Source organism: Vidua macroura, chromosome 21 (assembly GCF_024509145.1).
Source record: "Vidua macroura isolate BioBank_ID:100142 chromosome 21, ASM2450914v1, whole genome shotgun sequence".
Taxonomy (NCBI): domain Eukaryota; kingdom Metazoa; phylum Chordata; class Aves; order Passeriformes; family Viduidae; genus Vidua; species Vidua macroura.
The window spans coordinates 7,963,707-7,976,751 of NC_071591.1; the positions used below are offsets into that span (position 1 = coordinate 7,963,707).

Below are 13,045 nucleotides of genomic sequence, written 5' to 3' on the forward strand. Positions count from 1 at the left end.
ACATGTGTGCAAGCAAGTGAATCCATGGGCACAAACCTGCCAGCCTGAACATTAATTTGATTTTCAGATGTCCTTGTTTACATGGAAAGGAGGTTTTTTTTCATACTTGTGAGTAGTTTTCTTTATATTCCAGTCCTCCTATGGAAGTTTTTTAAGCCTCTGTGTCTTTTTGACATGAAATTTTTCTGCTGCTAACAGCTTCATTTTCCCATTAGAGGATGATCTTTAAGGTCCCTTCCAACCCAAGCCATTCTGTGATTTTGTGATTGCCACAGTCACCGATGCCATACCTGTCTGAGAAGCTGTGACTTTGAGCCAGGAGAGGATTTTGCCACATGAATTCAGAGCAATTTCCCCAGCTTTCTTTAGTGATTGATCCCCAGACAAGACACGTAACCTGGACGTAGAAACTGTTGTTCTGACTGTGCATTCCAATTGATCCTGGGGCGGTTTTGCACGTGCGGGAGGAGTGGAGCTGAGCAGAGCCCAGCAGGAGCGAGCTGCCTGCTGTTCCCTGCCTTCATGGCTGCTCCCACCTTCAGGTCTTTATTAATCCTTAATAGATAGTTCAACACACAGCTAATTGATTTGTGCATTGCTATAGACACAACCCCTTTAATCCTTCATTCCTGGGCCTTTTTATCTACAGCATCTGCTATTGATAGGGCGGTGTGTGACGCACTTTTATACTCCATTAATAATGCATTGACCAAAGACAAGGATGGTATAGAAAACACAATGCATTCTCACTCATGTGATTTCTGTCTCTCTCTGCTCAATATGTTGCAGTGTTTTTTTCACAGGTAAAATGCAAACCAATTTTTTTTACTGACTTATTTATGCCAGAGTAAAAAACAACAACAAAAAAATTTATTCTCATCCCTCAGTATACTGCCCTCACTACACACAAATTATTGGTGCACACCTCACAAGGCCTTGGTCTGGTGGGGAGACTGCAATCCCAGCTCTCTCTAGACCACTGGAGATTGATTTGTCTTTATTTGTCTGTTTTTTCATGTGTCCAAAGGCTCTCTCTATGCATCGGGATATTCAGGTCTCTGGCTGCACATAGTTTGCTTTCAGCCTTGCTTCCCTTTAGGTAATACCCCTGAGCCAAGGCAGGCTCCCACTGGGAGTGGTTTTCTGGATGAACATGTTCTGCGTGTGAGGAGAAGCTCAGCAGAATATGGCCAAATTGATTTTCAAGCTCTCTCGCACCAAAACCTCCACCAGCCTGCCTGGAGAGAAGCAGGACCTGAACCCCCTTGGCAGATCCAAACTCACTGGAGGCGAAATGGCCTCACAGGGTCCTGGCCAGCGCTGCCTCCCTCCACCCACCGCAGCCCTCCGGCAAAACACAGCGGTTTTCAACCCCCTGCCCCAAAAGCAAAGAGCTGGAGCAGGATGCTGAGCAGCTGTGCAGCCAGATGTGGGACCCCACAGCCACTCACTGACCAGGCTGGGTGCCCCCATGGGCGTTGCTCAGGACTGGCTTGACCGAAAGCAAAGGAGACGTGGCAAGAGCGAGGGGTCCAGTTCAGAACTCTTTAATACAAGCTTATATTGTTTGTGTTTCTGATTCTCTGTTCTCCCAACATCTGGGGACATTAACCCTCATATGTGTGTGAGCATGTGTATGAAGATATATACAAAATCACACAGTTAAATATTTAAGCATACAAGGTATTATATATTTATATAATATAGAACTTTAGGGTATAGGAATCAACAATGGCAAAATATTTCTGATGAATCTGACATAACTTTTTTTTTTTTTTTTTTTTTTTTTTTTTTGGAGTGAAACATGACCTGTTTTGAAAGACCAGAGGAAGCTGTTGCTTATTCAAAGAAAGAGAAAAAAGCTGTATAAAGAAATTCTGTGAAAATGATTTAAAAAACATCATGAACCAAAAAAGGACAACTGTTAAAAACTGTATTGAAAAAAAATAAATTAGATGAACAATTGTGTAAATATAAATTAAAAAAGATGACAATCTTAATAAATAAGCTTTACTATTTACATCTTTATATATTGCTTGGAGACTTAAATTAGATCCGTTAAAAACAAACGAACGCAAAATAAAACCCAAAACTGGAGCAGCAAACGTACAGGCGTGAGGTACAGAATTAAGGGTTGAACTGTATTTTGCTTGTTTCTTTTTTTTTTTTTTTCTTTTCTCTTTTATACAGTAGACCAGTAGAATTCTTGTGAAAATAGATCCTCAGCACTTCATTGGAGTATTGGTTGACGTGGCTTCCAAAAGGTGCCAAGAAAGATTCCATAATAATAATAATAATAATAACCATAATAATCATAATAATTATAATAAAAAGATACAATATGATACATAAATATGGAAGAGCAGTTGGTAATATGAATACATTTTTCTCTAGACGAGATCACAGTTTTATTTGTAAATATTACACTGATATATATATAATATTACACATATAATATTATATATATATCACATATATATTTATATATATATTTATATATATAGTATGGCTCAATCCTGCTCCCAGTGAAGTCAACTACACCAAAAACCTGTGTTGACTTGATGGGAGCAAAATTCAGCCTCTCATCTGCAGACAGGTACGTAATTACAGAGGCCGTACAATGCAAACTCCACAATGGTTCCAATTCCCTCTTGAATTGCTGGTGAAATGTTTTGTAAAAGCCCTGGCTCTTTGCACTCAGAAGATGGAAACTGGTGGTTGAACGTGGCCTCACCAAAAGAAGGAAAAAACAAAAGACTAAAAACTAAGCCAGAATGGGAACCAAAGACAACTTGGACTCGTTAGCTCCGCATCTCGACCCAACAGGACTAAAACTACCAACAAGTAGCACCAAGACTCCTCACTGAACACCTGAAGCCAACCCAAGCCTCAGAGGAAGTGATTCTCATTCTTAATGAATCTTGGATGTGTAGATCCGGTGAAAAGGGGAAAACACAGTTTGCCAAAACAAGACAGAAACAAAACATTAAGCCTTGCTTTGCTCCTGCTAAAAGGAACAAGCGGGTTTGAACCCCCCCGAGGTGGCAGGAACAGCCCAACACCAAATCCCTATTGCCCATAGCTCCAAGGAAATACATCTTGGGCCACCTGGATCTGCTCCTGCTGATGTTCTGCTCATGCTCCCACTGAACTCAGTGGTCATTTCCTCCAGGGAAATGGGACTGTTCTTGGGGCTTCAGTACACCCAGCATATAAGGACACCCAGAGGCAGGAGTGCTGCTGCACCCACAGCAGGGAGATGGCCCTCCCCAAAGGATGGGGTAACGTGGCAAAAATCTGAAACAGATCAGCTCAGCTGCACCACCGAGACCAAAATGGGGCCCAGAACCATAAAGATATCTAGAGATACCTAGAGCAGATCTCTACAAGGCATGTGGTCCTCTCCCAGTGATACGAACATGCCCATCAACTCTCACTGGGGCCTCCAGGGATTGGGCAGGGGAGTACAAGATGCTGCTGAAAGGCTGGAAATTTCCATGGCATCCAAAATAGTTCAAAGGCCAGACTTCCAGCTCTGAAACCCCTCTGGGCATCCCAGCCTTGGCTGACTTCATCCCATCCCCTCCTGTCTTCTAATGGGCACAACGGGCTGGAGTGTGGGAAGGCGGTGGTCAGCACCCCGCTTCCCCAAAGTGGGAATCACCTGTCTGATCAGGTAGCAGCTTTCTCCTTCCCCCCTCACTCCCAGTCTCTCGCAGCTCTCTGGGATTCAGACTGTGCAGTGCTTCTGAGTGCAGTAATTAGAGCACAGTGAAATACTGATTAAATGCGTATGTACAGTTGGATAACGTAAAAATAAGCACAAATACACACTTAAAAAAATAATCTGGAAAAAAAAATAACAAACTCCACCCCCTCCCTCCCCCCACAAACAACAATATAGCAGGGGATAACCCCTCAGCCTTAGTTCCTGGACTTATCACAACACACAAGGAAAACAAAACCAGACAATGTTATAAAACCTCACGGTACTTCTAGGGAAATCTACACTTAGTATCTAGCTCTCTACTCAGCTGGCAGAATCGATGTTTTCCTTTCAAACACACAAAAATAGGCTTTGCTCTTGGATTTGGATTATGCGGGTTTTCGTTTCTTTTTCTTTTCTCCATTTTTTATGGGTTTTGTGGTTTTTTCTTTTTTTTCTCTCCTATTCCCCTATAAAGCCTCACATGCTATTTCTTTTTCCCCACTTGAATCACTTGCAGCAAAAAAAACTTTTGTTGGCTATGGGGCTTTCTTTTTTCTCTCTTTTTTTTTTTCCCTTTTTTTTTTTTTTTTTTTTTTTTTTTCCTTAGACACAGGTAAAACCTAAAACAAACCGACAGTTACAACCAAGTGAAACTGAAACTAGAAGGGAGGTAGCTGGAACCCGATTCCAAGAATCCTCTGGTGCCATCCTCCTTTCTCAGCCTGGGGGTGACAGCGGAAGATGCAAGAAAAGCAGGAGGACACCAGCTCAGCCTGTCTGCGAGATGGTGGGGAGGGAGAGGGGTAGCAGCTGATTGGAGTTTCCCACCCCACCGTGCACCATTCACCGCTTCTTGCTCCAGCTTTCCCTCCTGCTGGCCATGGACATCCCCCACAGCCCGGTGGCCCCACATAAGGTGCAGCCCTGGCTCACTGTCTGTGACAGAGATCTTGGCACTAATGTGAACTGGACTTGATGAGCAGCTGAATTTCACCAGCATCAGCACCCTCTTCTCTTCCCCCAAACTTCTGGTTTGATGTTGTCCTGTGCCGCTGGCTCAGTGGGTGGAGGTGGGGGTTGATGTCCCTCTCACCTTCCACCCACTGGCCACAGTCAGGGAGAGCCTTTCCTAGGACTCCACTGGGCATTTGAGGCCCATACAGTGGTAGATGATGTGAGGATCCAGCTGGCCTTGCCCAAGGTTGGAAGCACAGGGGACAAGACCTGAGCATGTGTCTGTTCCCCACGGCTCCCCTCTTGGCATCTGTCTGGGTGCTTGGTACAGCACCTGAAAATGCAGAGAGGATTTACCCCAATGGAAAACCAAAAAAAACCAAACCATTGGATTTAACATGACTCAGAGCAGAACTTTTTTCCACTCCTGATCCCATCAGCCCTACTGGAGGAGATGGACAGTGCCAACATAGTAGTTTAAAAGAGAGTTAAAAACCAAATAGCAGCATGGAAAGCCTGCTGGTGGGAAAGGGAGTTGGGGCACACCAGGACTGCAGGAGGGAAGCTGAGGGGTGAGGCTGTGCTGGTGAGAAGCCGCTCTCCCTTGAGCTGAGGTCTCCAGCTCAGCAAGCAGGGGCTGACCCTGGCTGGCCAGAGGGGCTCAGCTGGCCTTGAGCTCCTGTGAACCCACAGCAGCAAGTGGCAATAATGTCTCTACAGATCTGTTTCTCCTGGGCACTGTCCAAGAGGGAAAAGCAGATGGGAAATCTCCATCTTGAGCTCTGCACTGGGAAGGGCATTTTCAGGATGCACTCAGGAGCTGAACTGAGGCTCCCTGCTGGGATGAAACCCGGGTGGGATGGAGAGGGGAAATCATGCCAAGATGCCTCAGGCATTGCAGTGTTGTCGGTCTGAAAGGCTTTGGAGGTTGTGAGCTCTTCTAATAGGCTGGGTGGCACACAAACAAACTGCCAAAGGGACCAGAAGGAAGCAGCAACCTTTGCACAGTTATTTACTTCCCATATCAGTTAGAAGGCGAAGGGCAAAAGTGGCAGCTTATGCCACTGCTCTCTAAGCTGGGGGATGTTCATGGCAGGAACCCTGATCCCACTGCACCTCCCTTTCCAGGACACTCCTGCACAGAGGGAGCAGAGCCATCCACACAGTTCCCACGGCCAGGCCTTCTCTAGAAATAGCTGGAGCTTCACAACAGAGAGCTCCTCACCTTTTTAATGACAATCCCCTCTCCAGGCCTCCACTTCAGTTATTGAGATTCTTCTCTGGTTTATTCCAAGAGAAACAACCCCAACAGTGGGTAACAAGAACCTGGCTCCCAGCACCTATTATTCTATATTTTTTCCATTTCTAGTTCTCCAAATCATTTTTATGTCTATCTCTATGACCCCTGCCCCTAAATGACCCCTGCTCTTACCCTTCTACCTTGCTCCAGTGCCTAAAGCAGGAGTTAGACAAAAAATTCTTTTTTTTCTTTACCCAGTAAATTGTGCAAGTCACAACAGCTCCAAGGAGCAAACAAACTTAACACTGGGAGGGATGCTCTTTTGGATATGTGCTCTTCTTAGGAGGAGCTTGGAGCACATGGCCAAGCCACACTGGAAAGGTCTCTGGGATTTCCCTGGGATGGGCCGTAGCAGCAGCAGCACTGGATGCCCTGGGTATCTCAGTGTAATGAACCCTGTAAGGAAGGGAATCACTGAGGGTCTGGCACATGTCCCCCTCTGGGCTGAAGCAGGAGGATGACAGGGAAGTGTGAGATCTGCTGCAGCTAATGCCCTTCTTTCTGGAAGATTACAAACAGCTAGGCTCCTGGTCTCTCCCAAGTGTCTGACCCACTGGCCTGGCAGCTAAATACTGACAAATATGGCCAAAATTCTAATACTGTCTCCTATGGGCCTTTCCTCATGGCAGGTGTCTCTTCCTCCTCTTCCCCTCTCCCAAGAAAACAGGAGCATGAAGCAGTTGTCAGAATCAGATCACCATAAGAGTGGGGTGGAGGAGGCCTAGAGAACCACTTGGCAGGGTGGAGACCAGAAAGCAGATTCCTTTGGCTGGCTGGTGTCCTGTTTTCTTGCCCCAGTGCTGAGGAAGGGACCAGAGGGTTTGAAAGGCAGGTTGTAGGTAAGCTTTAAGGCAGACTGTTTGGTTGCATGGGGTTGTTTTTCACCCTGTCCTGACACAGTAAGGAAACTATTTGTATGGGACATAGCAGCAGGAGTAGCAGCAGCAGACATGCTCAAATGACAAGTGTGGGTGCGAGCTCCCCTCTGTGCTCCTCAGAAGCAATCATCCATGTTCCTCAATGCCAGTCCTTAGACTCCCCACTCCCTCACTCCACCACGGGACCACCTGCCCAGCTCCACACAGAAACACCCCAGAAGCCCTGCAGGCTACAAGGGGGCTTTTTGTTGGCTCTTTGAGGGCAGGGGGAGAAGGAGGAACTGTAGAGAAAGGCCACTGCAGTCTGCTGAGCTGCCTGGCTGGAAGTAGCGTTCCTGTGAGGAGCAGATGCATCCCTCATCTCGAGCTGGCTGGGTGCCTGGCAAGTCACTCACCAAGAGGCCCAGTCCTGTGGAGATCCCACCCCAACCACAGTGCCCCGAGCATGCGATACCTTGGCATTCAGCATCAGAAAAGGCTCAGCTTGGAGTCCTCCAAGAGCTCAGCCTCTTCCACGAACGGTCTGAGTTGTGAGTGCTGGGGAGGGGAAAGTGTTTTTGCGTTGATCATAATCTCTCACTCTCTCTCTCTTTCTCTACTTATTTCTATAAATATGTGTACATAAATAGTTTGTTTCTCGCCTTGAATCTAGATATGAGCTGTTCAAATTAGGTGGGCATAACATGCTGTTTTGATACATGAAGTCATCTTGACTTGACTCTTGGTTGTTTTTTTTTCTCATGATCACTATTTAAGATATAATTAATACATAAACCCCTACTTTGAGTTCTCCTTGGACAAAAATTAAAGGCAGACTGGTTGAATTCTAAGGGTCCCTGGTGCAGAAACGCCATCCAGTTGAGCAGCTAAATGTTAAAAACGATACCAAAAGGGATGTGGTGTCTCTCCTAGCCTGCCTTGAGCAGTGTGGTCCTCCTTTCCATGTCACTTGGCTTTACCCAAGACTGAAGCCACGGAGGTCTTTCTGGTTGTGCTCTTGGGCGTTGGGATCCCGGCAAGCACACTCTCCTTGTAGGTCACAGGACATAGGAAATGGTGTCACCTGGGAAAGAAGACAAAAACACAAAGGCATGAAGGAAGGAACATACCTACAGCAGCCTGGAGAACAAAAAAAAAGGTGTCTGGGGTGAAATCTTCAGAGATCAGCTGCAATCTTCACTGTGTTATTTTTTACAGTGATTTATGTTAGTGCTGAGCTGGTGCTGCATGGAGGTTCCTAAGGGTCTATGGTTTGGGTGCTGCTGCTTTATTTAAGTCCATTTGTGCACTTGACTATGAATGTTCTTGGGTTCAGTTCCTCAGGAGCAGAACCAAGCACTGTCTCACAGATCAGTGAAGCTGGAGTCCAGCAGAGACTTCTCGGAATACCTCTTGTATTTGAGGTCAGGAGATGCAGTTAACAGGCACTGAGGCACAGCAGAGGAATGCAGTGGGAGACTGCTGCATTCACCATCTGTCATCTCTCTGTGACCCCTCTGGAGAAATGTGGGAAGGAGATGAAACAATAGCCTGTGAAACCTGCCCACTGAAAGCTGATTTGGGCCTCTTGCATCACAATATTTACCTGCAGAAAAGGTAAGAGGACAAGTGTCTCACTTGCCCTGAAGTGAATTCCCAAGAATTTCTCCCATCTGCACAGACTGAACAAATGACCTCATTCCCCTCCTTTACACTCCTTCCAAGGCAGTGCCACAACCTGTTCCAATGTTCCCAGCAAGGGCTGCACACGCTCTGTCTGCTCCCCCTGGCTCTGCTGCCACACGTTCACTCTCCCTTTCACAAACACTTTTCTCCAGGCTACAATGCCTGAGTCTGCCTGTTCCTTATGCATCACCCACAGCCCATCTAGGAATGCGGGCCCAGCATTGTGCTGTCATCTCCATCTAGACCTTCCACACGAGTCCCTGCCTGTCCCTCTCCAGGATGCCTTTCTCCTGACGCACACAATTTGGGAAGGAGGGGTGTGGAGCTTTATTTCACAACTGGGTAGCCTAAGGCAGGGACATGCTGACAGAGACACTAAATAGCCAACGTTCATCACCAAATCAGGGCTTTGAGAGCCTCCTCCCCTTGCTTTTGATTCCATTCACAGAAGACCCGACCCTCCAGGTGGAATAGGTTGATGACTCTTCATCAAGCCACTGCCTCGGTGACTTATGAACTAAATAACCAGTGAATACTCTGAATCTACAATTGCACAAATATGGGGTTTGCAAAGAGAAGAAAGAGTCCAAAAAGTTAGAAGCTAATGAATCCAAATAACTGCCAATTGAATAAGTTTGTAAACTGCAGAAAACAATAGGAGCTTAAGGGTGACTTGATCCAACAGAAGCCAGCCCGAGCAGGACTGTCTCATATCACAGTGTTATGAATATTCTTAGATAGGAATACAGAGAAGTCTGTAAACAATGGGGTTTGGGGAGGAGGCTGAGGAGGGATTGTTTTATGACTGAGTTAAAATACTGTAAAGGAAAAAGAAAAGATACATGCAAAATAAAAATTGAGTTTTTCTGTTCAGTGTAGAAGGAAACATTTTGGTTTAGATTATCTGCTACATTTCAGGTTTGACCTTTCCCTTCAAGACAAATAAATAAAAAAGACTATTTTGCAGCAAAAGTTATGCCTTGAAATAAAAACTTGTTTCACTTAGAAAATGCTCAAACAAAACATTTAAGTACGCCTGGAGTTTTCCCCTATTTTCATTTTTTTTATACTGAATCATTCAGTTCAATCTCGATTTGGCAATGATTTTGACTTTAAAAATCCTCCCCGATGTACAATGAAGCTACTGGTTGGAGGCGAGACCTGGGAACCTGATTCTTTCATTTGTCTTGATCAAGCTTTTTCCTCTCCCTGGCCTGGACTCCCTGTGTTTGCCTGTAACAACCTGACAAAGGCGATTAAGTAGCCTCTTCATTCAGAGGAGACACAGGGAAGATGGATCCACACTTTGTATTGAACACAGGTCAGCTACACACCCAATTCGGGCATTTCAGTAAAGTGTCTGGAATTAGTGGTGACAGCCTACTGCACTTCATCTCTGCTGCTGTCCAGGCTTAAGCAGGATGTGCTGCAGGCATGGAGATCCCAAACATGCTCCCATTTCACCTGCGGGAACATCAGAGCCAGGAGAGAAAGCCCTGCATGGCTCTGTCTCCAAACCACCAGCTCACATTCCCCTCACCTTCTTTCTGCTGAAACAGCAGCCTTAGACACCCAAACTGGCATGAGTTTGATGTTGCCTGAAATGCTCTACCTCCTCCATTCTCTCTCCTCCCATTTCTCCTCATGAATCCCTTGTTTTCCTCTTTGCTTTCTCACAGGCTGCGCTCAGCCCTGGAGCGACCTGAAAAGGTGCACGTACGAGACTGGATTGCTGCTGCATTACAGCCAATTCCTGGGGAGATGGAGCAACCAGAGAAGAAATGTCTGGCTGTTTATTGTCTCCCAATAGTGGTCATGGATAGAAGAGCAGAAGCTTTCTCTGAGGCAGAGCTGTGGCCCCCAGAGCAGACAGCTTTGTGGCTCAGCAGCAGTTCCCAGCAGTGGGTAGCCTGATGGAGAAGGGTTTCTTCCTGATCAGATCAATCTTATTCACTTTATGTCCCTTATGGAGGCTTTTTATGCAATTTGATTTTTACAGTGCTATTGTCCAGATAGATGAATTGTTTTGTCTTATGGCAGTGAGCTCCAGAGATCAGTTTTCTATTATGTGAAAAGGCAGAGATTTCTATGGGTAATAAGCACAGTCACAGTCATATTAGACATGACAAAATTCTCTAAAAACTTAGCAGTAGTACCTGGTTTTCCACTTCAAGCAACATTTATAACAAATACACATTTGAGTTCCCCAAGGACCTGATTTCCATAGGTATTTAGGGAATTTAACCCACACACAGAATCTGCTGGGACTGTCTGAAGTACCCAGCTCAGGGAAACTGTAAAAGCCCTTAGAAGGACTGTCTGTTGCCTTGGGCTCACACAGTGACAGCCTCTGGAGTACACAGCCATGAAGTAGAGCTGCTGGATGTGCTAGAAATAATAAATGCTGAGCCTTTCACTGAATGATAGCCCATTTAGGTGTGGAGCCCAGATATACATACTCCAAGATTAACTGCCTCTTTTCTTTTTAAATAGGTCTGTGAAAGCCCAGCTCATTACCAGAATACATGACCTGCATTGGAATTTCCAGATAGACCCAGGGTAGAGCCAGGAGTAAGGAGTCAGCTCCTCTTCCTTCAAAACACCAAGCCCTGCATTTCACCTATGTCCATCTCCCCATGTAGAAAACCCAGAAAAAGTCTAGGAGGGTGAGAAAAAAAGCTAAAAATTAAACTTAGGGCCTGTCTTGGACATTTGATAAAGTAATGCAAAATACTGTATCCTCAGACCAGCTAAAGTAGATTGAAAAATACATAAGTGAAGAACACAGCACCACACACCTATGTACACAGCTCTTGGAGATGATCCAGAACAGTCATGGCACTGGATCAACAACGCTCAGGGGAATGTGAGTCACAGCAGAACCACACTGGACCACAAACTATCCATCATCAAGAGAAAAGAGACACAACCTCCATCATTCCTGTCACCTGGAGTGTGCAGGACATGACACATCCTGCTCTGAACGTTGAGGAGCAAGGGCAGCAGGTGTGGGCTCACAGGCTGGGTGGGAGGCTGGCACACACACCCAGGTGTAACTCATGGGGGATCCAAAACACCTCGACCAACTCACCACCATTTGACCTCAGACTTCCTTCTCCACCAAGGCATGGGAGCCCTAAGCATCCTCTCCCACAATGAGTGATGAGACTTTGGATAAATTCAAACTGTCTCTTAGAAACAGGGCTAGATTTGTGCTGGATGCTGTGCTCCCAACTGTGGGAGCAAAGGCAACAATGTGACAGAGCAATGCAGAGCTGGGATGCAGGTCATGGAACGAGTGAGAGGTCATAACTCCCCATTACATGCACCTAGCTGAAGAGGCTGGTGACATCCCAAGGCTGATCCCCGCTGAGAAAGGCCAGTCTGTAGGGAATTGGTGGGAATGTTGACAGGAGAAATCCCAGACAGGTAGAGTGAGGGATGGAAAACAGCTCTGCAAAGGCTGTAAGCTTGTCCCTCACAGAGTCTGGTATCAGGCTGACCTGGCTGTGCCTTCTGCCCGTGCCTGGGGGTTGGTTCACAGCAGCACGAGGGTGGGCAGGATCGGGCCCAGGGAGGGGGAAGCAGGGGAGGAGGGCTGCAAAGTGTTGGGAAACAGGCTGTTGTTAGATTTCAGCCCTGAAGTGTTTGCGAAATCTCCCAGACAGGCCACACTGGGGCTGCAGAGGCCCTGCTGCAGGCAGAGCCTCGGCAGGCAGTGTGGCCTGGGAGATAAGTGTGGCAGCCTGTGCTGAGTGTCACAGCCCTGTGCTTCCCCAGAGCCTCCCAGCTCAAACACCAGGGACTATTCTGTTCCCTGACAAGGCTCCTGTGGGATAAAAAAGCATCTTGGAAGGGTCTTCCCAGTGGTTTTCAGCATTGAGGTCACCAGTTTGAGATAACGGAGCAAGAGCGAGCCCCGTTTAGCTCAGAGTGCTGGTATGTGGGTTCACACCTAGGGCACTGCTCCAGAGGGCCTGGGAAGACAAAGCTGGCAGGAAACCTCCTCTCCATGCAGCACATGCAGTTCTAAAAGCCTCAGTTTTTGTTAACTACCCCACCATAAACTGAACTTTCCTCCAGTGAAACCAGCAACTGTGGTGTTCCGAGTCGTAGCTCAGCTGAACACAACAGATGCTCTGCTCTCTCCATCGTGTGCAAATTGGGAGCTGCCTCACCAGAACCAGTGGGAGCAGGATGGCCCAAAGCCAGCAGGGATTCCTGGGAAAGCCCAGCCCGCATGGATCCCGCATCCCCGCCTGCCCGCGGAGCAGAGCGAGGGAGCCCGTTTGCCAAACCACACGGAGCTCAGTTGCTCAGCAATCAGCTGTGCTTCCTACTCTCGTGCTACTGATTGTGCAAACATGAATGTAATTAGTCTAAATAATCACCAAAGATTTAATAGGAGCCAGACCACCCAGAGGCCAAATAGCTGGCGGTGGAGCAGGGAAGGTTTGTTCGCTGTTTTTTGTAACACTTGCTAATGAAGTGAGGTCGGATAGCAAAGCAAACACCCTCCACCAGCACATCCCCTGGGAA

The 13,045-nt window shown here is 46.7% G+C and overlaps 1 protein-coding gene across 1 annotated transcript in view; it reads right to left on the reverse strand.

The window, feature by feature from the left end:
* Positions 1–7,470: 7,470 nt before the first annotated feature.
* Positions 7,471–13,045, reverse strand: part of PAPPA (pappalysin 1) — a 173,690-nt gene continuing 168,115 nt past the window's right edge. The window contains exon 22 of the mRNA XM_053996450.1: positions 7,471–7,904. Coding sequence (XP_053852425.1) covers positions 7,797–7,904 — 108 coding nt within the window. The 3' untranslated portion in view covers positions 7,471–7,796. The remainder of the gene's footprint in view (positions 7,905–13,045) is intronic.